Here is a 26,986-nt window from a genome sequence, read left to right on the forward strand (position 1 = left end):
TCACAAAGTACATACTGTTTCATAGAGTACAGGTGGGACATACTACTTTGTCATATTATTGGACCTTAAGCTTTGACCACCACACATTGTAGTGTTTGTTTATACTCATGCATGACACTATGACATATGTAAAGTCTGGATTGTTGCTCAGAATGGCTAGAAAAGCATGTTGGCTTGCATACTTCAAAATCCCTACTCCATACTAGGACATTTGAGTATTTTTGGTATACTACCTTTGAAACTATGTACTGGAACACATTCATTTTCTTCCTAGTACAATATATAGTACAGAAGTATGGATATTGGAATGCAGCCCAAAATCTTCTTTGGTTGACGACAGTCCAGGTATTTTCTGAATTCTCTCTTTTATTGCATTTAAAATCTTACCTGGAACATCGCAGAAGAACTCTTTGCTGAAGTCCCACTCAGCTTGTCGTTTGTCTCTGTCAAAGTGGTCTTCTGGCCACCTGGGTTCTTGGTGACTAGAAAGCAATACAGAATAACCTCGTGTGAATGACTGAGATGACAGTACACATGAGTTCTTCAATGACTGATGTCGATGCTGATTATTTAGGGAGCTTGGCAGCAGACGTCTGACAAATTGTTGGCTTTCAATAGCTATAGTATGTAACAGTTTAGTCACATATTAATGGATCCCTAGTAATGTTAAGAGAAAAGACCCATGGTGTTAGGTGTTATATTAAAAAGCTGCAACAGTTAACTGATGTTAGGGGGGGGAAATGGGACAATTTCAGCTTCTTAAATCTGAATATATTCTGGCTTGTTTTCTCTTGACTGTAAACTAAATATTTTTGGGTTGTGGACAAAACAGGACATTTGATAAGGTCATCTTGGGCTTTGGGAGACACTGGATGGCACTTTTCGGCATTAACTGAGAAAAAATTAGCAAGAAAATAATCGACACCATTGTTATTTGCAGCCCATTGAGATGTTATGTTTTTCAAATCTGACATTTACTTGCTTGACATCCCTGAATTATCCCAAATGACAAATCTGATAAATGTTTTTTGATCACCAACAGGAGCTGAAAATGTTTTTCAAGCCCTCGAGTTTTGCAGCTCAGCTGCATTACAATTCTGAGCTAACATTTCTCACTAAAACAATAATCTAATTACCCAGGCGTAAACATAGTGTATGCCATTAAGAGAGGCCCATTAAATACACTGACATTTGAAAGCTGGGAATTTAGGTTTTATTGTTTTTTAAACAATAAGCTACACTGACAAGGCTGCCTCTGCATTCAGTTTTTGTTTATCGGCCTCAATTACAAAAGCAGTGTGCAGCAAATTGCTATTTTATTACTCGGTTTATTTTGTTTTTTCAGTCTTACAGCACTTTGCGAGATTGCTTAAACAAATTTTAGACAAATCATTAACATCATCTGTGAAATATTTTACGGCCTCTTGAGAAGAAAGTAGACCATCGCCTTTCTAATCTATCCAAACCCACACAGAGCCAAGAGAGACGGTCTGAAAAAATGATTTCATAAATCATCCGACGGAGAACAGAGATGCTGCTGTGTCTGAGGCTGCGGAGTCAGCGTGACACAAAATGAAGGAAGCAGATTTGAAGCTGGGTAATGAAATAAGCAGCGGTAATTGCTGCCGTTCCCCTCCAAAATCAGATGAATGACTCACTGCAGGACGAGGATACTGCTGTCGTTATTATAATAATCATAATAGTGGCTCTGATTGAGCAGGAGGCCCGACGGGTGGAGGGGGGGAGAGTGTGTATGTATTGTGTGTTCTATAGTACGAATAATGCTGCGGTCGAGGATTGTGTGTCAGACAACCCTCTTCCTTCTCTGTTTTTTTTTTTTTTTTTTAAAGCTAGAAACAGGAAGGCGGAGTAATCAGGTGGCTGTCAGAGCGGCTGAGGGAGCTGACAGACGGACGGGATGAAGCAGGGAAGCTTGCTGACAGAAGCAGAGGCCTCTCGTACAACAAACGCGCATAAGTACACAATTACATCCGAAGACAGACGCGTGGAGCGAGACGGGAAGAAAAAAAAAAAGAAAAACAAAGGCGGCCACAGACGCGGAGGGAAGATCCATTATCTGATCAGCAGAGACGAGGCGCAGTTTTTAGAAAGCGCACGGACGCAGGTCAATGTCATTCAAAGACTTCTGTTTTCAAGCAACAACAAAGATGCTGTTAACTGGGGATAAGCTCAAATATTCCCGCCTTGGTTCAGGTTTTGCTCTAAATCAGACGTAAGTGGGATTTTAGAAGTACAACAGTGAATGCAGTCGTACAGAAACGTGCTATTGATTAGCGAGTAGACTCCCACCGACAGAAGACAGAGGATGACCTTGTGGATGGACAAATCTCTACTTTGTTCCTCTTTTCTTTCAGGAGGGGATTCAGACTTTTCAGCACGTCTGTCAGCGGCATCCTTTGACCCTGACCCCCACTGTTACCCCCAGCCTCCTCCTCCCTCAACCTCCGGCTCCCATTCTATTGTAAGGCTTCATATAAGCAGCCATATTATGATATTCTTCTTTTGTTTGGAGTCCTGCTACTTGACAAAAGCACTACAAGAAAAAAGCAGCTGCTGCAGGTTTAACAAACGGTGACTTAAAGTTTAATAAAGTTGGAAATAAGTACGTTTTTCGGTTCCAGAACGGATCGTCAAAGTTCATTTGATCAACTTGCTCACTCTAGGTTTAGTGTGTTTGCCTCGAGTATAAAAAAACGAAACAAAGCAGAAGATACAACGGATAGATTAAGCGTACAGCCTCCATTTTATCTCTAAAATCATAGTTGCAGCATTTCAAGAGCCTCCGTTTCAGAAAGGAGTCAATAAGTTTACACTACCACATTGATTTAGTTGCTAAATTTGGACATCTCGGTGCAACAACGGATCCAAATTTTAATTTTAAGGTTTGAGTCCAAGAAACTCTCTTTCTGTTGATGCGGCCAACACTTTTCTGCAGCTGTGACTCTTTCCCACAAGTGTTATTGTGTTACATGTTGGAAGGCAGCTGAAGAAACAGCTACAGAACCGATACAATCCCTGTACAAACAAACCATAAAAAAATCCAGATCAAAAGCAAATTCATCACTGTGAGAAACTGCAGAAAAATCATTGTTTGAGCTTTGAGAATTTTCTCAACTTTGTGCGAAAAATTTTACGTGACTTTGTTTACTTTTGTTCAGAAAGAGATTAAGAGAGAGATTGTGTTGCATTTGGCGTCTCAGCTTTCTCCAGTCAAAGCGAAAACTCAGTGAAACCAGATGACATAAAGAGTTGTAGTTCCTCACAAGCTTTAAATCCAAACTGAACAATCTGCTGAAGCTACTCGACAACCACTCACTCTCTCGTCTTTGTGCATTTTTTCACTCTTCATCGTGTAGGTTTCTCTTTGTACTCAAATATCCTGGTGGCTAATTTGTTTAACATACTTACGGTGCCTTGTGTGTGTAATTTGCATTATGTAGTTGGATTAGAGTCAATGTGGGCGAGTTTTAATCACGACCTGCCAGCGGAGTGCAGAGGAAAATTAGCCCCGAGGCTAAGTCTGGTAACATGTTAAATATTGTATATGGTCCCTTAGAAATAAAGTAAAAGGAATAAATATGTTTTAGTGAGCTTTTAGTAGCATTGAAACGTTTAAGAAAAATTTGACACATATGTTAGAACTATATTTTATATTACAAATTCATCTGAGAAATTGTTATTCTGTCTTCTGTCGTGCTTTTGTTGCTGATTTTTTTATTGTCACCTAAATCGTGAGCTAGCCCGGGTTGTTTTAAAACTTTCTGTACATCACAAACTTGATTTGAAGTGGTTAAAACAAACCATGACTATCACTGTCTATATTCAAAAACTCACTTTTAAACTGGTAGAGTTCTAAAGCCTTTCCAGCTGCACACAATCATCCTCACTCTGAAATATTCACATCATTTCTGAGGATCTCTGAGAAAATGTTCATGTGGTGCCGCCAAACACAGCCAGAGAAATGATTATTCAGAGATGAACATCCAACACTTTGAACAGATGTGATGACAGTAATGTCCGCTTAGTGTTTCAGTGCAGAGGAACTGATGGAGAAATTGTCTTAATGTTTACAGGGTCATGAAAACAAACAGATTTTAGTCTGAGCTGAGAATCAACCCACAACTGGGTGATATTTGAATGTGAGGTCACACACTGCTGTCTCTATCATTAAACTGTTAGGCAAAATAATCAATAATTACACGTCCCCAGTATTTTTAGAAACTGAATATCAGAAACATCCATGTGTGGACAGTGTGAGAGATGTGTGAGAACTTACTTTTTGGCCTGTTCGTCTGCATATTTGAAGGGGTAGTTGGCCAGAGTGGCTTTGTAGCCGGTGTTCTTCACCATGTTGTTCCACGTGACGAGTCGCTGGCCGATGGCAGTTCCTCGCGGCTCGAAACCCTTTTGGGAAAGAAAGCAAGCGACAATAAGCAAAATGAGTTTTGATAATAGAGATTCATTTAGCATGAAATTTATGTTCTCTCTGAACTGAACAAACAAAAAAGACACTTCACAACATTGCACCATTCCGTTTGTTTGTTCCACCCAGGATGTGCTAACAGAAGAACACCAGGAAAACTCTGCATCTGGATCTTGTTCACAGTGTGCTGTCGCTGGTAATATTACTACTAATACATAAACAGAACCACACCTTCAAACCAAACAGGACTGACACTGCTCTTTAACCCTCTGAACCCCAAGCAGGTTCTGGGCCTTTTTTTTGCTTCGGCAATATGAAGTCCTGCACCTCTATGTAAACAATACACCCCTGGATGGAAGTTAAAGAAAACTCAGCAGGGTCTTTTGAGCAGAAACACAGTTATAATGGTGTAAATCATAAAATAAAAACCTAAAGTTACATTTCACTAATTTTTTGTTTTTCAAAAATTGAAACAATCTGGAATCCATATTCTTCTACATCTGCCCACAGATGTTACCAATACTTGAAAAAAAAAAAAAAAGGTGGCTTTATATGCTGACACTAGATGTTTTAATTTCCTTACATGTTTTATTTGCCTGCACACCACATGGTTCAGCCCAGTTCACCATAATAGTTTCTGGCTTTTTGTCTAATGGCTGTTAATCGTAGCTGAGTTACTAATAGCTTCTCAGTTGGGCCATAGAGCTCAGAATATCTAGTTTTTTACAGAATCAGGATAAAGTAGACAATTTATTTTTGGAGAATTTTAAATGGAACAAGTAGAATAAAGCGATTTGGAAATGTGGTTATTTTTCCTGATTGAACCACACGCCATGCATGATTAGTTCAAGGACTGTCGGAAAAGTAAAAATATGACAATTATATTCAGTCTTTACAGTTTGTGGCAGATAAATGCTGTAATTTTGGCTATATTCTTTAAAGATAACATGCTTTTCAAACCTGCTGGCAGGTTTTGGCATTCAGTGGGTTCATGAACATGTGAAAGTCCTGGTACCTTGTGTAATGGAAAATATCTGCCTCACAAAATTATGTACACTAATATTTTTACACACCTTCTGGGTTAAAGACGTTTCATTCACCTCATTAAGTCCACAGACCATACGTTGTTCGTATTCATAGTCTGGAATAAGGCTAGTTATTTATCCAGAAAGGAGAGCGTCACATTTCTGTACTCACCAGCAACGGATCTGAGAAATCTGGCAGGTCGGGTACCAGGACGCCTACGAGGGCACAGATCACGATGAGCACCGTGCAAACCCCCAGAACCACCACAGGCCAGTCTGCTATCAGCTCGGCATAGCTGGAAACAAGTGGGAGACTGTGAGTTAATGAAAACATTCAGGACAAAACAGGAGCTGAGATAAGATGTGAGTAAGGTTGAGACTGTTACGCCTCCAATTATATATAGAGAGTAAAAGAGAAAAACAAAAAGGCCTCTTTGCAGGACATAAAGTCAGGAATTTAAGTTAAGATTTTGCATTAAATCCCCAAGTTTAACAAGATTGCATATTTCAAATAAAGATGAATTTGTCCAAAATTCTAAAAGAGAGATGAGAAAAGGAAATAAAGCAGATCAGAAAGCATTGGCTTGATTAGAAATAGTGTTTTCTGTGTCTCATTGTAATTTAAAACCTGGAACAGTTGTGATTTCCCCCCTAAACATTTATAAATGCACTGAAAAAGCTTTTGTTAAACAGTCTCCTAGATTTGACTGAGGGGAACCAAGTTACTGGTTACCAGGTACACAGAGCACACAACTCCCATCGATAACTCTCGTGACTCACTGCTGAGGAATGATGGCTGCACAAGAGCAGTGATGGATGGATGACAGGAATAAAGGGAGGAGGAGGAGGAGGAGGAGGAGGAGGGCTTTGCAATCCAGAACATCAACAGAGAAGAAACTGTTTTTGGCAGGTCTTACCTTTTGGGGAATCGAAAGGGCCTTGCAGGGCTGCATAACAAAAAGAGAGAGAGAGATAAATCAGGTTTACATTTTGAAGTCAAAGCAAGAGCCAATCAAAAGCAGATTTGCAGAGACTTTTTGAGCAACAGCGGACATATTTTCTTCGTGATCTGCCGTCTTTTCTTTTTCCAGCCCGAGCACACACCTTGGGTAACCGGATCACTGAAAACATTAGACCTGACATGGCTGTCAAAACCACTTTCCAGTGAACTTATAATAACACTCTGCTCCTTTTTACAAATCCCTCTCTGATGTGATAGACAAGCTTACAGGGCTTGTGTTTCTAATATACACGAGCCACACGCAGGCAAAGCAGGACGGACCCGTTAACGTTTATAGACGCCATAGATCGACACACACTTGAAAATTCCTGCTGGGCTCAAACTGATCCTGAAGGATTTCTGTCTGAGCCCAAACCAAATCTGAAAAGGATATCAGCCTGAACCCAAATAAAGCTGCAATAACTGTTCAACAACATTTGTGAATCTGATCCGAAGCTAAAGCCGTGAACCTACATGAGGAGGAGTGCACTGTGACGTATTCGGTGCAGTCGAATCAATGAAGAGCTCTAATGAACACCACAACTAGGTCAAAGACACACACTAGTGAGACCTGATTGTCTTATTCATCAGACTTCCTGGTACTAGACAAGGTTTGACCCAAACACACACACAAACAGGCATATGAGGCCTTCAGCTGCTCAGGATCTATCTGGATTTCTCGTCAGCTCCTCCTGGGAGCGGCGGGGAAGCGTCCGGTATGCCGGCAGCAGCAAACGCCCCGGCTGGAGGGGAAGAGGAGGGAAGAAGAGGAAGTGGGAGAATCAGATATGGCCACCTGATCACAGCAGGGCTGCAGGAGATAAATGATCGAGGCTAAAAGGGGGTTCAGGGTAGACGGAAATGCGGCTATGAGGGGAAAATACAGAGGGAGGAGAGTTCTAATATCACAGGAAAGGTTCTAACAACACTCTTTAAATCCTAAAGTCAACTTAACCCCCTGAACTACAAGTAGTTTGTGGTGTTTTGGTTTTTTTTTTGCTCCTGTCACACTTTCTACTCACTGTGGGTTCATTTTTCACTGCAAAATCAAGACATGGACCTCTATGGAAACAGCATAGCCATGGCTAGAAGTAGAGAGAACCCAAAAATGTCTTCACACAGGCTGCACTTCAGGCCAGCTCAGCCAAAAAGTTTTTGACACGTGACTGTTGCTCCCCATCCACCAGTGGCTCTTCAGTTAGGCCAAGCTGCACAGAATGTTCTGTTTTCTTTCTAACCAGCCTGCAAACTGATTATTTTTTAGCAATTTTATTTTTCGTTTTTAGAGTTTGTTTGAAGGAAATTCTTCATTTTTGTCTCATAAGACATGTTGAACGATTTGATTTTTTCAACCATCCCGATTTTAGGCTTAGATTTGGTTACATATCCCAACAGAACGCCACCTCACAGATGATTAGTTGGATAAATCTGGCTTATACATGGTGTAATAATGAAGTTTTTTCTAAAGACAACATGCCTTTCAAAGCTGCTAGCAGGTTTTGGAGTTGAGAGGGTTAACTTGGTGAAATTTGCTGATGAATTTAGATTAGATAATCAGACACCCTGATGCTAAATAAATGTATAATCAGTGGTGTTGATTCAAAAAGAAGACAAGGTGAGGAAAGAGTACACTTGAGAGTCTAAGGACTGTGTGACTCCATTAATAACCAGAGTCCTCCTCAGACAGAGGACGGAGGGACTCGGCTGGACATTTTTAGACAAATTCGTGCCAGAAAAGACATTCGAAAGATGAATGATCTACTTAAATAGCCCCTAACTCAAAGCCAAAAGGACTTGAAACACATTTCTCATGCGTCACAGATAATTTTCACGTCTCTGCTGTAAAGAAGGCAGCCTTGATTTACTCCTCTAACGGCTCAGAAGTGCAGGAAGTGAGTTCTGAGGTCACCTTTTTCTGCAGCCAATCAGGTCAGCAGCACTCTGGACATCGGTGCTGTGATTTAAGCAGCATGGCCGGAGGGGCCGTAGAGGCCGTCGCCGTATTTTGGCCGTTTTTGCCGTCAAAGTGAAATCCGCGGAATGTTATAATTAGCGGTAATGGGAAGCACAAATGAACTAAAGCTATTGAGGTGGAATTTTACTCGGCGGGGGTGGGTCGTGAGACGGCAGTAAATCCCTTTTAAAGTTTCACTGGGCGCATTAATATGACAGCCAGATGTCAAGTGGCACAAGTTTAGAGCCCAATCCACCAACATGAGTTTGTACAGACACAAACAGAGCATCAGCGCCACGGCTCTGAAGACACACGAGTGACTTGATTTAAAACAATCTTGCATTACGGTGTGTTTTTGCACATGTTGACCTCTGCATCATCAATATTGCACACTTTTGTGTACACAGGTTCTTCTGCACATGTCTTTTTTGCAACTTCAGCACGTATGAGCAGATCTCAACTTTTTGCACTATAAATATTACACATGCTCTTTAAATATAGGATTTTTCAGGATTACCAACTCTTTGTTTGCACTGCTGCTGTATATTCATGTGCGTTACCTCAGTATGTATTAGCAGATGTGAGTGATGAGTGTCTGACTAAGTATTTTCGGTTACGTAGAGACACCACAAACTATGAATTTCATTGCAATGACAACTTGTTTGTTGCCGCATATCACAATAAAACCTTTGAATTCTTGATACAACTACAGATTAGAGTCTCTGTTTGTTGGTATTCTAGCTTTGAGAGACCTGTTCATGCGTTTGTATATTAAATTATTTCCCACAACAATGATTTTTGTCCCCTCAACTTGCAAAGTGACCTTTAACCCGGTTTAAACCAGCGGCGCCTAATGAAAACCACATTTCCCTGTCGCTCTTTGAACCAGTAACCGAGGGAAAAATCTGTATTGCTAATGTGATTCTTCTCACTGTGCACTGTCTCTTGGCTTTCCATGTATGGCCTCAAACTGCAGACCTCGGGACAGAGATATGACCCAAAATGGAGGAGCCGAGTTATTGGAAATACTTGGAACAGATTCATAAAAGCGCTGTCAGGCATATCTATTTGTCTACTGAAGGTCTGTTTTGAGTTTTGGTCTGCTACGCTCCAATCTGAATTCATTTCAGCCAATTGGAAGGATGCACAGCATACCTGCAGACTTTTATAGATGCGACAGTTCAAGAATCCATCAAGTTGACGGCAATAATTTATCCCGTTCTCATAAAAGTCAAGCTGAGAAGGCAAACGGAGATCAATCTTCTTCTATTTGGGGCTCAATCTGTCTGTAATCTATGAAATAAAGCCAAATGAAACGAAAGGCACCACGATTTTTTCACACCTTGTTCACATGAAAATAAATGAAGGGGGTAAAGAAAGCGACGGAGAAGGTGGTGAGGTGTTTGGCGGTTAGCGACAGAGAGCTGGTGTCGGCTGATGATCTCAGAGGCTCTAAATTCTGCAAGTTGACAACCCACCGGGTCGGGTTTCCTCCACAACTCTCTGATCACTTCTACTCATGATGCCCTGAAAGCAAACTTAAATCGCAGACTCTGTCTCTCTTTCTCTCTGTCCAACTTTCTTTCTCCCGTTCTCCTCCTTCCCTTGGCTTCGGCCCCTTCTCTTATTTTCTTTCTCTGTCCTCCGGCCCTGAGTAACCTTTCAGTGTTATTCTATTTACCAGAGGGAGAGTGTTTCTGGATCACTGGGCTAATTAATAAGGTAAACACAGACCGCCAGCCGCTCACTCAGCACCGTGCTGACAGAGGAGGGAAGCAGAGAAGCAGCTGGGGAGCCAGTATGCAGAGGGTTTGCTTTACAGCCCGACACTCTGGGAAACTGCGGCCTGTCCAACACGGAAGTTAGTGATCGGGAGAAGAATATTCGTGAAATCTTTGGGCGATGATCCAAAACAGTAATCACAGAGGGAGGGAGATAGAATATTCCAGTCTAATATAAACTGGTGTGGATCGTGGCTTTAAGTTTCATGCTAACTTTGCCCTCTTTGCCATTGTAGTATTCCAAAAGAGCAGATTTTTCCATGAACAAAGTTAAAGACTTAGTTTTGCTAACTGAATTGGAGATTTCCGTTTAGGGTTACTTGTCAGCTGACCTATCAGCAGCACAGTCATGTGGGCAGACTGGCTAGTTGTGTGAGGCTTTATGGACGAATGAAGGCAGAAACACAACAGGACGTCCTGAAAGAAAACATACTTCGGGAAACTGGTCGTGTTCCTGAGCTCACTGCTGTGCTGCCGACTGAGGAGGAAAACTGTTGATGCAAAGAAGGGGGGCGGTGGTGATCAACTGGAAGGCCAAAACGGGCCACACCGAACACTTTGTATTTGTTAAAGCAAATGAGGTTAGCACAATCTCTGTTCCTAGCAGATTAATTCTGTATTTTCCATCAATCAAACTCAAAAACTATTTAAAAGGATTCAAGCACAAATCAGTTCTCTTTTGAAAGCTGTAGGGAGATGACAATGGTCATGAAAATGTCTTAAAGAAGAAGAAAAAAAAACCTGGGAGAAGTCTTAAGGAATCGTTTCTGATCAGGAAAACAGTTATTACTCTTTCATGTCAGCTGGTATCGGCCATGTAATGCTGAGTTGAATGTCTGCTATGTCAAAAGTTATTCTGAAACAGAGTGTGAATGTCCCATAGAGCGAGTTATCTCCTTCTCTACAAAGTCTAAAACCACCTTATGCACCATGTGAATTTATTCTCTCATTATTTACTTCACAATTTAGATTTCTCACCACCCAGATGAACAATCCTGTTGCGTCATTTTCTAACCTTGCTCCAAAACCTGCAGAATTTTTAAAAAGCAGACACCATCTAACTTAAGATACTGACGTCTTCTGCAGTAAATGACTTTGACTAAACATGTCCATGAATGTCAGTGTGTGTGTGTTATCGTACAGGAGTGTGCATGTGTGCCGGGGAGCGAGGGGGTTCAGGGTTAACTGTCAACAGACAGGCGGGTAAATATTTCACGAACAAGGCCTTCAAGTCGGAGCAAGAGCAATTAGTGTCAACCGTCGGGCTGCCGGGCTCGCCTCGGCCTGATTAGTGCCTCGCTGGAACGCTGCACACAATTAGAGGCTCGACCTAGCCGTGAAATAGGTCCATGCTACCAGCGCTCCCATCCAAATGACATCATAGGACTAGTTAGGCAGAAAAAACATGGCACTGAAGGCTTGATAAGTAGGTCTGTGTGTGTGTGTGTGTGTATTTACACAAAGAGTCGCGTGGCTGAAGCAGAAGACCGGGAGAGAAATCAACAGTCACCAGCGTGTGTGGTTGGATGGCATTTATACGACTGTAAATATCTGAAAAGGCCAATTCAGTAAATTACACTGACTAAACATGTCGATGAATGTCTGTGGTTTTAAAGGCAAACTCGAATCCACCTTTTCAGTCAGGCTTTTGATTGATTTAATTGATTTTTAATAGAGCTGCTTTGAAACATTATTACATTTATTGATTTTTGTCTGTTTATCCACTTATTTCCATATTTTTAGTTTCTCATTTATTATTCCTTTTTTTTTTTTTTTACTATTTTCTTATCAAATTTTTTAAAATAAATTTTGACCTCTATTTTGTCCTTTATCTATTGTTTATTTATTGAAAGATATATTATATATTTTTTTATATTATTTCATCTAGTGTTTGCTCATTGCTTGTGTTACTTATGATAGCATTTCTTCAGTTTCTCAATTACTCTGTTTTTGACCCCTTCATTTGTAACATGCTATATAAATAAAGTCTGATTAATTGACAGGTAAGGAGTAAGTACAAAATAAAACTATCATGGACAAGAAACAGCTCAGTTAAGCATTAGCGTATCAACTGTAACTGTAAACAGAACCTTTTAGAAAACATGTGGCACGAGTTAAAAAAAAAAGGCCAGAAATTGAATAAAAGTGAAACTAGTACAGCAGAGTATCTGTAAACTGCTCATAAAATCTAATACTTTTAAAGGTATAACTCAATACATTAGAGTTATACACAACAAGAGTGTCCAAATATGTGCTATAAAATGGAGCCCTTGTGTATCTAAACGCTTTTAATATTTTCTCCAGCACATGTTGAATCTTAAAAAAGACCGCAGGTAAAAATATATAAAAGAAAAGCGGTTTAAATTTGGACCACTGTTGCATCATAAAGCTGTGATCGGTTGATGCCAAGTTAGAGGAACCCTCGATGCTCTGAGGTACATTAGCTTCAGCGGTAACACTCAGTGATTCATAGGGCATCATGTTTCTAACAGGCCTCCAATAAACACTGGAACAGGCCTGTGCTGTTTAAACACAAAGTTTAAATGGAGGTCAGCTGGGGACACTCTCCTCTCATTATCACATGGGGGGAAACACAAGCCGAGACGTGGGACACGTTCGCAGCAACGGAAAAGTCACTGGTGAGTAGTGGAAGCTGTGCTGTAAAGGTGACATGTAGTTATTCCAAATGTGAGAATAAAAACCCAAATCTATGACTTTTCATGGTGGCGTTTTTGGCTAAACATAGCTGCTGATTAGTTTTCTGCCCTAATCGTTTTAATTGCGCCTCGACTAATTACATCTCTGCTCTTGAGGGGTCGTAGCAGATGTGTGTTCGTGTCTGTGTCTATATGGGATTTTTTTGGGATGGCTGCATCCACTGGAGCGCATGGCCTTTTCTGGCTGCACCTGCCATTCCCCTGAATTCTTGGAGGTGAAATACGGGCGCGAGCAGATTCCAGGCATACAGGCGGGATTTCAGCACTGTAGCCGATAGTTACAAGCTGTCAGTCAGCGTGAAGTCTTTATTAGGGCTGCTCCTCGCCTCATCTTTCTCACTTTAGGACCCGGAGCTGCACACAGGGAAGGCTGTGGGGTAGCTGGCACGGGTCTTCACGTGGTCTGACAAGATCAAGATCACGTAAGAGACATTAAACACTCGCCTCTGCCGGAAAAAGAAGATGTTTTTTATAATGTCTACATGGTGTTTTTTATATGTTAGAAGACAATACATGAGAGAAATAAGCATTCATGGCTGAACACTTTCACATTGCAACTGTAGTTTGTCAATTCAAAAACACAAATTCAGATTCCATACGCAACAAATTCTTGCAGGACAGGACTGTATCTGTATCATTACTGTTGAAAATCGGTTTCTGGTTCAAACATTTATGGCTGAATGATTGCTACAACTTGTCGTTACGTACTGTGGAGTAGATTTTCAGTGTTTAAGCTGGTGTGCTCGAGCTGCAGCAATTGGAGAAAGATGAGTGGAAACAGAAGCAAACACTGCAAAGCAACAGTGTAGAGTTACATCTATGCCATTTTAAGGCAGTAAAGGATTATTTTCATGGAAAAAAGCTTGTAAATATGTAACTTTGACACAAAGAGATGAGCTTTTAGGATGTTTAATAGCAAGAAAAGCAAAAACAGTGGAGGGGAGCGACAGCAGGAATCCCTGTTCCAGATGAATGAATGTGCAAGGCCAGAAAATCTGAGTCCAGAAATCCTTCTTAACCTGCCACCCTGACGCTGTATGGTTGAATGCAACTGTACGCAAGCCAAGTTCAAGTGAATATGTGTGGTCAGGCTTTCCTAGAAGACCTCCAGAGGTGGAACCGATGGTTTCCACCTGCTGCTGCATCCTTCAGCTTCCTACTACCACTGGCATCTGCTGAGTGCTACTTGCTAAAAAAAAAAAAAACAAGTGCGACAGAACTGTGCTGAAACAACCAAATATCTGGGATCTTGATCCAACGAAAAAAGAAACCGCAGTTAATATGTTTCAACCAGAGCCACACCTCTCCAAAAACAAAGCCTGTTTATTTTACACAGTGACGAACCTCCTCCACAGTGAATTCCCCTTTTGAAAGCAAAGGCGGCTCATTAAAACAAGATGAGTCATTTAGCTATCATTTAACAAAAAGGTTTGTGTAAACCAACAACTTCGACATGAAATAAAAGACGAGGGTGCAGGTCTAGGCAAAGGCAGCATTTCTCATTTGAAAGGCAATTCAGCTACTGAGCACGCTGTTGGCTGCTGATGTGCGAGCAGCAAATCTTCCTTACACATTAACAAGCAGGCAGGAGGGATATTATTTTTATTAATGTCTAAAAATAAATTAAAACACACATTGCAATCAGCTCTGTAGAGAATGTAAACCAAACTATACGCTGCACACAAGAAACAAAAGCTACAATCTGTCTATCATGGGAAATCCAGTATATTACAAACAAAGCCATATCTTGCCTATACCTGATTTCTCTGCTGACATATGATCTGGCGTTGACTCACAAACCGCCTGTAGCTTCACTCTGACTTTCTTTGATCTCTTTCATTAGCAGACAAGGTAGAGAAAGAAAAAGAGACTGTGTCAAGGTTTTTTCTTTTCCGTAGGAGGTTCATCTTTCACTCCGCGCCACTTTCCTGACTCCATTATTAGCTCACCGCAGCACACCATCAATCTACTTTCCTTTCTGCTTTTGTGTCCAACTCCGGGTCGTCTGAGGACACGGTAGCTCAAGGGTCGCCGTCCGTTTGAGTTCCTGCTCTCAGGCACTCCCTCGATCGATCAGTTCCTCTTGTCATTATTTACCAGGCGGGAGTTGTTGTTCTTTTTCACTGCGCTGTCGATTTTGGAACAGATATCTCTAATATCCCAGGTCTGTCTGGTGATATAAAAACACCCAACGCAGCTGATGCATGCTCCAGCCTCATTTATCAAATTGTAATTTACACAACTACACTGTATCTAATAAACAGAACAAAGATGTTATTTCTGCAAAGATGATTTTAGGAAACCTGGCCACGGTTAAGGCCCCCTGAGGCCAAGCGATGATGGCTGAGTCAAAATCAGTCCAAACTCCTTCAGAAACAGACGCTGTGTGTGCGTGTGTGTGTGTGTGTGTGTGCGTGTGTGTGTGTGTGTGTGTGTTAGCAAAGGGGAGTGTTGCGGTTTGGTGGGGGGGTTTGGAAAATTCCATCAAAAGTTCACAAAGTGCAGGAGAGGAAATAGAAGCAAAGAAAAAAAAAAAGGTGGGTTCTTTGGAAACCTGCTGTCTATCTCAAAAGAGACGTCGCCTGGTGCTGTTAGTTTCAAACAAACACTCATGTGAATGTGAAACAAGAGCTATAACATAAAAGCACATCTGATATGTATTATACAGAATGCAATATAGATGTAAGGAACTACACTTGTAGTTAAAATTACTTAACACAAAAGTACATAAATGCTGCAAAATATTGATCTGGTGACAATAAAAATAAATATTGTTTGCAATGATAATGAAAAGAAGAAAAAACCTGCACTGCTATTTAATGTTGGGTCCATGAAACAACACTGACACTGACAGCTAGAGACCAAAAAAGTCAATCAATAAATTGCTGATAATAACATATTAACTGATAAAGCAGTAGATAAATTACATGCAGTTTAACTGTCAGACTACAGGTTTGCTGCAGTACCTGGTTGTGCCACCAGGTAGATCCTCTTACTGCACAATGAACTGGAGCTACAGGTGTGTTTGCTGATGGTCTGTAAAACTTGCACAACTTCCTGCTGTGTTACTGCTCACTGTTGCTGTTGTGGAAATAAACTGAATCATAAAGTTGTGAAAAGGGTATCTGGCAGCTGTCTGGTTGAGCTAGCTACCTGTGGCTAATGCTAACACAGGCCAGGAGCATTTATCAGCATTGCGTAGCTGCTGATACTGCAAACGGTCAAGAGCAGCAAGGAACAAAGGAAATCATCTGACATTTGTATCCTAAATAGCATATATCCAATATCATAAATTAATCTGTTATCTAGTCAGCAAACTGATTGGCTGAACAGATAAGTAATTTATATATTCTCTAAACGATATCGTAAATAAACATTTACAACATTAACAAACTGTTAAAAACATCTAGAGATTCCGACCTCGACTTTTAGAGACCCATCAGTTCACTGACTGGACTTGCTGTTGCACTTACTAATTGATTTACACGTGGTAAAGCTGGTTAGGTTATTTTAGTTTGATGTTTTTCTTCGTTTATTTTGGAAGAAGAGTAAAGGCTTGTTCACACCACTTCTTTTTCCCCCCCAAATATCCACTGCTCATTTTATTTGTAAGCCACAACGACAAACAGCTCCTGTTCTGGAAAACGGCACCGAGCCTCGGCTTTCTTAAAGGCAGAGCGGGACGCTTTCAGACTTGACATAAGCTATTTTCTTGAGGTTTGTAGCGTTATTTACCTAAATAGCTTTGATTCTGTAAATGATAAATTGGTATGTAAACTAGTGATTCACGGCTAAAAGACATTTACACTAAAGTAGTTTGCTACCTAACCACTCAGTTTCAGTTTTACTCTTCCTGCTGCAAAGTTCAGGTTTAATTCATTCAATCTGACCCTCAATATGTTGTGTGTTTACAGTCTGAAAATGTACTGGAATTATAAATGTATTGTAAATCAAAGTGCAGATGTCATTGATAATGTCCACCAGTTGCAATTCAGTAGAGCTGCAACAGTTAATCTATTAATTGCCAACTATTAACTAGATTAATTTAAGAAAATAAAAAAGACTCAAGTCTCTTTAAATTAAACTATTTTGTGTTTTGTTTTTTGTTTTTTTCTTCCTCTATGATAATAAATTGAATATCGTTGGGTTGCGGACAAAATAAGACATTCAAGGACACCATCTTCAGCTTTTGGAAACCCTGATATACAATTTTCATCATTTTCTGAGGCTTTATTGACCAAACAATTAATCAGTTAATCATTAAAATAATCCACAGATTAATCTGCAATGAAAACAATCATTAGTTGCAGGCCTACAGTTCAGCACAACCAGTAAGTAAACTGTACATTTAGCCTGTCTATAAACAGATCAAAGAAAATAAAACCCTACACACATCTTGCTACAGTCTAAACACATGTAGTAGTTTAACCTCCTCCGAGCGCTCTGATAATCTTAACCAGCCAGCAGCAGCAAGCCATCTTTATCCAGCTGAGGCCTCGCGAGCTGCTCAGCCAGCTTATGAGAAGTTATGACAATGTCGCGCTCACATCGGGCTTTGATCCTGCTTTATGGGACAGCGTGGGCCTTTGATCTGGGATGGCCATCTTTATGGGCTTTGCTTCGTACTAAGGGACCGTACCGTAAGACTGAGGGGGGTACAGACAGAAATAAAAATGGCTGCAAGAAAGAAAGAAACATGAGAAAGGAAGACGGTGTAAACAGAAAGCAGAAAGAACACTGCAAAAAGAGTCGGGGAGATACCAGGTAAACAGGGCCAGCCTAAAGACAAAGTACCAGAAAAGTCTCCACTGAGGTTTCTTGAGTACAAGCTGTGCTCAAGAACAACCCTCTTATGGGTTTTTATTTTGTTTGTATGACATGTAAGCATGTATAAACACAATACACATTCCTGTAGATGGTTTCTCCAATGATAAGAAATTATTTGCAAAGGGTTTGTAAAAAGCAAAAAGCCTGACAAAAACAGCCACAATGGATTTTGGTACAGACAGAACTTTCTTTGTTTACAAGGAAACTTTAAAGGGTAAAAACAACTTTGTGTAGCTTCTGTGGAGCATCAGAACGATAAATTTACAAAAAATGCTGCACATTCAACTACAGTGTTTGAAACAAGTATTAGAAATAAGTATAATTATGGCAGAGGGGCAGCCAAAAAGACAAAAAACATGAGGTTAGCCAGTCAGCAATGGCTCTCTTTCTTTATCACTCTTCATAAAGCACCAAGATGCCTGTTTTCTTGTCATCTCACAATTCTCTTCTTCGCTTTCCATGAACAGCTTAAGCACAAAATAATTATGAGTGAGGGGTTTTTTGGGCCATCTAATGGGAATTTTCCTTTTTTTTTTTATTTCAATACATCATATTTTTCAACATAAAATACTGCATTACTGAATTAAAACAAGACTTCTTCATGTCCTTTGGAAAATGCTGTAATTTTTAACCACTATGTTATAATTCAAACAAAATGATCAATACTGAGGGCCTGTGGTGCTGTTAGGGGTCAAACCGATATCAATTATTAGTAATCAAGGAGACCAAAAATGAATATTTGGAACCGGCATGAATTAAAAATAAAAATCTTGGTGTCAAAATTTAGAGTCTCCAAAGAAACCAGACTTTGTTTAAATGCCTTTGTCATGTTTTACAGTAATTAATTAAAAGAGAACATTTCAACATTTAACCTTCAGTTTATAGGTTAGAATTCCTGATCAAACCCAGTGTATCGAGTTTTTAGATAAATTGGGTGATTGTAAAAACAAACAAACAAAAAAAAAAAACAATGCCAATACTCCTAAGAACACAGAATATCTAATCATCTTGACCCTTGATGTATATATTTATTTACGATGTTGTTTATTTGGACAAAAATCAGAATGCTTATGCAGCATCGAGGACATCTGAGCAAGTGAGCTGGTAAATACATGAGCTTACTAGACTGTACATACGGTATGAACTCCTATAAAGCAGGAAAAAGCACCTGTAGCTGCCATTACAACAGCCCATCTGAAGCTGCGTTTACATTTATAACGTTATTTTTTCCCCTCGGTGCCACAGACCACAGTCTTCTTACATAGTCCCACAGACTTCAAACTGTGAGCTGATGTTAGTCAGTAACAGGAAACACAGGCCTTTGTGCATAAAAACGCAGAGGGAGACTATAAAACGCAGACTGTCTCTCCAGACCAAACTTAAATTATGGAGTAGAGGCAGAGAAATGACACGTGTGTTGGACAGCATTAAAATCACTAACCGGTGCAGGACTACAATCGCTCAATCCTCCTCGGAGAAAGTGGACGTTTCATCTGCAAAGTGAAAACTACTAGATGTTTCCCTCTTTATTTTATAAAAGAAACTCACGCATGCAGATCTTTGGCTTTGTAGTGAAAATGCCTGCATGTATGTATCCTGGACTAACCTTGTAGCTCAATGTGCTGCTACAGTACAGAGAGGATTAGACATGCAGGATGTTAGCAAATCTCCCCCATCCATCACAGAGCTTTCACACAAAATACACCCATACATACCAGCATGCAATCCTCTCATTGGAGTTGAGTTGAACATGCAACTCAAGCTAATAGGGGGATAGTTTCTGAATACGAAAAAAAGTACAAGTTCAGACCCAGACTTGGTGCAAAAAACTCCTACAGTCTTTGTGTTGAATCCTATATTTATATAAAGTCTATCTGACAGTATTCACACACATCTGTGGAGGAAATGTTCTTTAGAAAAGAGCACGGCTCATCGGAAACCGCAACAGGCCTTATGTGGACGAGACAATTGACAAAGCTCTCCAATATCCCCGCCCCAAAGGCCTTGCAAACAGTTGTTATTCTTGATAATGCGCAAAGCCTCGTCAAGCTGACACCCTGAAATACAGAGCACACAGATCACTTTCAGACATATTCATGCCGGTTGAGGCTTGCAGCTGTCTGGCAGAGAGCAAAAAGACAGAGGAAGGTAAAAGAGACGGAGGAATATAAGATGTAACAGAAAGAAAATATTTTGTCAAGAACTGCAGAGAAATTTAAAAAAAAAAACAGCCCAACACTGTGCAGACACGCACGGTTCACCAAAAATGACAGCTAACTGATAAAAAGTTGCAAAATAACACAAGATGGACTGCTCTACACTTTGGAGTTGTCATGTTTTCATACAGTTTTTGCCATGTGTCATAGCAACCGCAGCACCTGCCGCTCGCTGCAAAATTCGAACTTGCTCGAGATGATGAAAGCTGACCTTTCCGAGGAACGGCGTCGGAGGGAGTGAGAGGCAGGAATTTTCGCTATCTGACAAGGCATGAATCTAAACCAAACTGGTGGTTGCCATAAACAACAGGAGCCGTTGCGAGAGAGAGAGGCGTCGGTGAGGAGGGCAGGAACATTTAGCTGCAGGAGAGCAGAGTGCGAGCCGGGGAGAGGTTAAATACTCGACGTGACCCTGGATGCTTGAGTGCCGGTGAGCTGTTCGATGGCTGTTGCGGGGGTCGTCGATGCAGGTAGAAGCAGGTCGGCTGAAGCTCAGCTGCCCTGAAGCTACGCATAATGTGTTTAACGCTTATTCTCTCATGACACAGCTCTCAGTCTACCGTCAGCGTGCACTTATACAGCTCTAGTAAAGCCTTCAAACTGCGGCTGTGGTCTAAGTGTGCATTCTTATCTGCAGATTAACACTCGTATTTCATGCCTCAGGCCTCGGGCTCAATGGCAAATTAATGATTGTGCTCCAAAAACAAATTGATTCTAATTGGCCAGTGTTGGGCGTGCTACATGCTATCATTCAAAAAACAAACATTAGGCACATTTACAGGGTTGTCGTTATACTTTCGGGGTTCGACAAGAAAATGTTTACCGCAATTTTCGGACTATGGAGCGCAGCTGAATATAAGATGCACCCACGAACTTTAAAAAGGAAAAAAAATGTGTACATATGCAGGCCGTACTGGTCTATAAGCCGCAGGTAACATGAGCTATTTACACAAAACAATTTTTTTAAACTTTTAATTAAATACATACCGGTAACACACAAATACGTATCATAAATGCTTTTTTCTGAACAGTGCCTGTAACAAGGCTGGTTTAAAAAACATTTTAAAATACAGTAACCTACCAGGAAAAGTCATTTATGGCTATCTTCATCTTCCTCCTGCGCACTACAACCACTAAAGTCGTCTTCTTCAGTGTCGGAATTGAAAGGCCTCAGAATTACTTCGTCACACTTCCTCCGTCTCTCTTTCGTTGTCGCTCTCAGTGTCACTTTCGTCTTGAGGCAAAATCCATAAATGAGTCGCATCCTTGTATCAGCCGCAGTGTTCAAAGCGTGTCAGAAAAGTTGCGGCTTATAGTCTGGAGATGACGTTACATGCTCTAATGTTCAAAAAGCACAAAATTCAACCCGATTGTGCCTCGTCTTTAGGAATACGTCTATTTTGACGGTTTTAGTCTTTAAAAGTCTGTCTGTCCTAAAAATGTAAGCTCCCAACTAACACCTTATTAAAAAAATTTGTCATGACTCAGTCTCCTCACACATATCATATCCACATTATTTGGCTGAACGTTTTGCTTTTAGGTAGTTTTTGGCTACTCAGGGACACCGTAGAGACTCGTTATACCTGAGAATGTGCCCTGCGACAAAACTCAGAGGACGGAAAACTGGACCCTAATGACCACAGATGGAGAAGTGGCCTCTTCTAAACCCGGCAGAACAAACCGTTCGCTGCCAGAACATGCGTACATTCAACAGGTGCTTTGTAGATGAGCTCAGTTTTTTGCTTTATTAGGTGTAGTTGTCTTGATGGCTGCTCTGTGGCGCTACTTCCACCAGAAACCTGCGCTTGATATTTCCTACAGGTCACTTCTCCAGAGGTAATGGCTTTCTAGGGGGACCTTTACCATGAGTGCCTGTGGCCCCCAACTAAAACAGATCCTTAACAGCTATATATATCCTTTCATGATGTTTATGAAGTGAAATTTCAACTAACTCGACAGAAGTGGGGTAACTTTGATTTAATACCGTAACGCGAGTAGAATCGACGGATAATGGCGGATGGCGAGGAAGCTACTCTTTCTTTGTTTTAAGGCGAACCAAGCTGGAAGATAAGTAACAGAAGAAACGCCTGAATTTACCAATCTTTGGTGTGGGCTTCCTCATTTTGTAGATTTTTTAAACAAAGAGCTGCGACAATTACTTTATTCTTCTATTAGTTGTCAATTATTACATTAGTTATGAACTATTCTGATCATCAATTTGAGGACTTTATTTGAAGGAAAAAAACGTTGAAACTCTCTATTTTTCTCTGCTTTCCTATGACAGTAAACTGAATATCTTTGGGTTAGGAACAAAAACTAATTTTAAGACGGCATTTTGTGCTTTGGGAACCGCTGAGTGACCTTTCTCAACATTTTCTGACATTTCACAGGCCAAAAAAATTAATTGACAAAATAGTCAAAGGATTAATCAACAATGAAAATAACCATTAGTTGCAGCCTTATTTACGTGCTATAAATGAAGCAAACTAAAGGAAAGGGAAAAAACTCAATGGGTAACGATGTGGGCTTTCTTTAACGACTACCTGCTCTACCTCAGTGTCGAAACAAACAGCTTACAAGCTAATAAGCTACAATCAGAGGCAAACTGGGGTTCAACCAGTTTCCTTTAAACCGGCTGGCGCTGAACTGACGGAGGCCAAACAGCAGCAGACATCCCAAGGACGCTCCGTTTCCGACCAACTTTAAACACATATAAAATGGCTGTGATAGATAATCTTACATCGCAGACGCAAACTTGTTCCTAATGAGTCTAACAGACCAGAGAGAGAGAAGAAAAAAAATTACACAACGGATGGATGATTCTGTACTTTTTCTATATTTTTTTGCAGCGTTTTACAAAACTGCTGAGTTGTGCTTCGACCTTTCCAAAGATTTCATACGTGGATAAAGACCCCGGCGGCTTTTGATCGTTTCTCAAAATAGAAACATTAGGAAACAAAGCGCCGGGCTAATCTCGGTAAATGGATTAATGTTTTGTGAAGCCGAGAACAGGGGCATAAAAATCCCCTGTTGTGAAACGCACATAAAAAGGTCTCCCCGAAGAGCTAATGTTACGACTTATCAGTGTGTGAGAGAGTGTGAGCGAGACGCGAGTGTGCTGTGATCACAGATGTAATCCCTCAGCTAATCTGGCAGATCACAGCCCCGAGGCAGATCAAACTGATATTCGACACCATCTTGTCTGACTTCATACCCTCAAATTATCGAGGGTATTAGGAATATGCAGTGTATTGGGTTTACGGGCAAATGTGAATGTGTGTGTGTGTGGATCTTTAACTGCCGCTGAACTCCAGCAGCCCTCAGCAAAACTGGACGGGCGAAAAAGGAGACAAGGTCTGAGGGTTTTGGGTTGCTTTTTTTTTTTAGGGCAAAACTACACAATCGAGACAGGTATATGATTTCCTACATCTAATCTCCCCATCTGAGACACACACACACACACACAAAACACCACTGTACAGGAAAGGAGGTGGGGAGTCGGGGATGCAGTTTTGGAACCAACTCAAGCCCTGTAATTCAAACCTGTCATCGCCGAACAAGAGGGACCTGTTTGGTAAATAAGAGAGTGGTTCAACATTAGAGACGTCCCACGCCACATCTGCTCTCCATTCTGATGTGGAAAGAGAGACGACGGAGGCGGGAGGGACGACGAAGAGAGGGGGGGAACGAAGACAGAATGAGAGTGTTAATAGAGTGAGAGAAAAACTGAGAAAGAAAAAAAAAAAGAAAAATGAAAGTACCAGCAAGCGAGGAGGGGAGGAAGAAAAACCGCAGAGGGGGCTGGTGGATGCGTCTAAATGCCAGCAACACAATCCTATTTTGCTTCCCTTCTGCCCACCCAGGGTTTAATGTGTGCACACCGAGTTTTGGTGTACGTACCCGCTGCGGCTGCACAAACCTCATCTTTCAACGCCACCCACAACGCCCCTAATGAAACTTATGAGGAGGCAGCCAAACTTTACTCGAGTGAGGAAAATTCCATGTTTGAGAAGCAAGAAGAAATAAAGTCTCATGCAAATCAGATTCACCCGCGACGATGTGCTACCATAAAAAGGAGCTGACATGAGTAAATAATTACTTCTGCGAAAAAAGAAGAAAAAAAAAAATGCACCTCCTGCCGCCTCCCCTTCTCTGCGGAGATGGTAAATATAGGATTATGCAAATGATTATGCAAGGCATTAAATGGTTCCAGTTTCAAATGCGGTGAAAAGCCTGCGGTTTGGGAGCAAAAGGGAAAGAACCAACTCACTAAATATGGATCAGTTGAGGAAAGGTCTGCCAACAAATGAGCTGAAGTTCTGCTTCAGCTGGGGAAGGCATGGCCACCACGTGTGCACATACGCTTGCATGTGTGTGTGCTCGCATGCAGGTTCCATTTAATTAAGAAAATCTTGCTAAATTCCCGTCTCATCTTTGCTTTGGCAGTTTGTATCCCAACAGTCTGGAGGGTCTGGCAAACGCGAGCTGATGAAAAACTTTTCAAAATACGACCGAGTACGCTTGAATAAGCACAGCAATTACCATCTGAACCAGCTTTTAGACGCAGGCATGCACATGCCGAAGATGTCAACGACGGGCTAAAACCTCGCCTACTGTGTGTCACCGATCTGCAGCTAACTTCTACATGTAGGAGCTGACAGGAGCTGTGTTCAAGGAGAAAATCTCACCATGTATCAAAGGCTATGAAGGGTCAAAAAGATGGCTTAGAGAGTCATATTCTTTTATATGTTGAAGTGGACAAACAGTGAGCAAAATTACTGGGCTGACCTGTCACAAACTGTTAGAAGAAAAAATCTTGTCATTTTTACAAGGCGTCAATAAAGCAGAAGTTGTGCTAAAGTTGTAGTCCGTCATTTCTATGGTCAAGTTATTTGTCATATTGATTTTAGGCTAAGGCTTGGTATGGAACTTTTTCAACAGTGCCAAATGCTGAAACTAATTTTTTGTCTACTTGGTTAGGTCTGCTTGTTTTTAATCAGTTTCCACTAAAAATCAAGTTTTCTATCATGTTAACACGTCTACACAGTGTTTTTTGTACGCTAGTAGACACATCATGGGAAGTGAACAGTTAACACCGTGACTGAGCAGTTCCATCTTGGAACTGCAGCATACCAATGATGGTCTGAAAAACAAAGATTCTGACTTCCAGAGTTTCATACATATAAAACCCAGTGACAAAATCCTGTCAACTTGCAGGGTGAAGCTTTCTGTATCATTCTTCGTCTTCTTCAGAATCAGTGCCTGGTTCATTGGTCATTTTAAGGTAATACTGGATTGTTTTAATGCAAAACCTTTCTAAACATGTACCTTTGACACACAGATGAGTTTATAGGGGCTCAATCGATGACTTTGTGGTATGTTCCAGCAAAATTAAACAGTGACGTATTTGAGATGTTTTGAAGTTAAAAATGTTTGTGAGAAATCCTAAAAAATATTAGAAACACAAGTATCGCATGGGAACCAGTATTCAAGGTTGAAAAGGATCACAGAACTAAAATTTTGCGTCACGGATCGGATCATTTTTCAGATTTAGGGGGAAAAAGGAATAAGAAAAAATGGAGACAAATAGCACCGTGACTAACAGCTGCTTTTAACATGCCCTCTTCATGTGAATACACAACTGCTTTGTATCTTGTGACTGCATTGAGGTTCAGGGAATTATCCCTCACCGAGGCATGTTTTCAGTGGTGTTTCTTTGTCTGTAAACAAGCTTACGCAAAAAACTATTATGAACCTTGGTGGAGACACGAAGCATGACCAATTCAATTTGGTGTGGTTAAAAATCCCTTTCTTTTAAAGTTGCGAAACACTACACTGGCCTTAATGGAGGACTGTGCTCTCCAAGTGCCCTGCTAGTTATGTTAGAAAGTAGCAGTAACATATGGTACAACTGTATTTCACTCTATGATGCTGGAAACATGCAAATTAATCCACTGATCACATGCATGTCCAACACCTATGCCTATTGTGGGTACTACCAACACTTTTGCCTAAACTATGAAATTTCCACAATTCTATCTATTCCACAACAAAACTAAATGTTGTTGCTTTAAACATAAAACATTTTTGGACGGGAAAAACACTTGACTCGAGGCACAAAGCGCTCATTATGGAGTTACATCAGTCAAAGACAATGAAAAATTTTTACTTGCTTTCATTCTTTTAATATGGCTCTTTGTTCTCTGTAACATATTGGCGGTGACATTGTGTAATGGGCTTCTATTTGGGAAAAACTCTTGGTAAAATTACCCCCTGCATTGCTCCAAAACACTGGTCCCCAACAGCAGGAAACGCCTCCAACTGCATTCCAGGCAAACACGACCCCTGGATGTGACATGTTATTAAGCACCGCGGCACAAGGAGGCGGTTACTGGAGACTATTAGAGACCCTCTGTTGGGCAAATTGTGGGTGTGTTTGAGGTAAATAAACACACAGTCAAACATAATAACACACTTGAGCGACAACAATTTGTATGCGCGGTGCAGAAAACACTCTCTGGAGCAGGAGCTAAAAAAAAGCCACCACACGATGATGGTGCCTCAATCAGTTTAGTTGAATAATCTGAGATAAAGTCTGTTAAGGTAAAAATTAAAAAAAATTTAAAAACGTACCTGATCCCGGCTGCATGCGTCTGACTCTGGAGGTGCTCCTGCCAGCGCTGGTGATGGTGGTGATGGAGAGCGAGGGGGGAGGATGGGTGAGGAGGGTGGGGGTATGTGCAGGTGGAGAGGCAGCAGGGGCAGGACGAAGCGGCCCCCGGGTGGGGAACGGAGCCGGGCCCTGGTCCTGTGGCGGGGTTCTGGAAGAGGGGGCACTCCTGCTGTCCACAGGGGCAGCACAGGGTGGAGTGGAAGTGACAGTGCTGGCAGCAGAGCGGCGGCGGCGGCTGGAGGGGAGGCGAGGAGGAGGACAGCGTGGAGGGGAGGTGGCGTCTGGCCAGCCTCTGAGAGTCTGTGACGGCAGCAGAGGAGGATGAAGAGGAAGAGGAGGAGGAGGAGGA

The 26,986-nt window shown here is 41.2% G+C and overlaps 1 protein-coding gene across 1 annotated transcript; it reads right to left on the reverse strand.

The window, feature by feature from the left end:
- Positions 1-373: 373 nt before the first annotated feature.
- Positions 374-26,937, reverse strand: LOC103376210 (protein dispatched homolog 1-like; the record flags this gene model as incomplete). The annotated part of the gene is made up of 5 exons (XM_008306582.1): positions 374-482; positions 4,298-4,425; positions 5,642-5,765; positions 6,387-6,416; positions 26,598-26,937. Coding segments are annotated over 5 exons (731 nt in total), but the record flags the coding sequence as incomplete, so codon positions are not given.
- Between the last annotated feature and the right edge of the window lie 49 nt (positions 26,938-26,986).

The sequence above is a fragment of the Stegastes partitus genome, unplaced genomic scaffold, assembly GCF_000690725.1.
Source record: "Stegastes partitus isolate 25-593 unplaced genomic scaffold, Stegastes_partitus-1.0.2 Scaffold3713, whole genome shotgun sequence".
Lineage (NCBI taxonomy): Eukaryota > Metazoa > Chordata > Actinopteri > Pomacentridae > Stegastes > Stegastes partitus.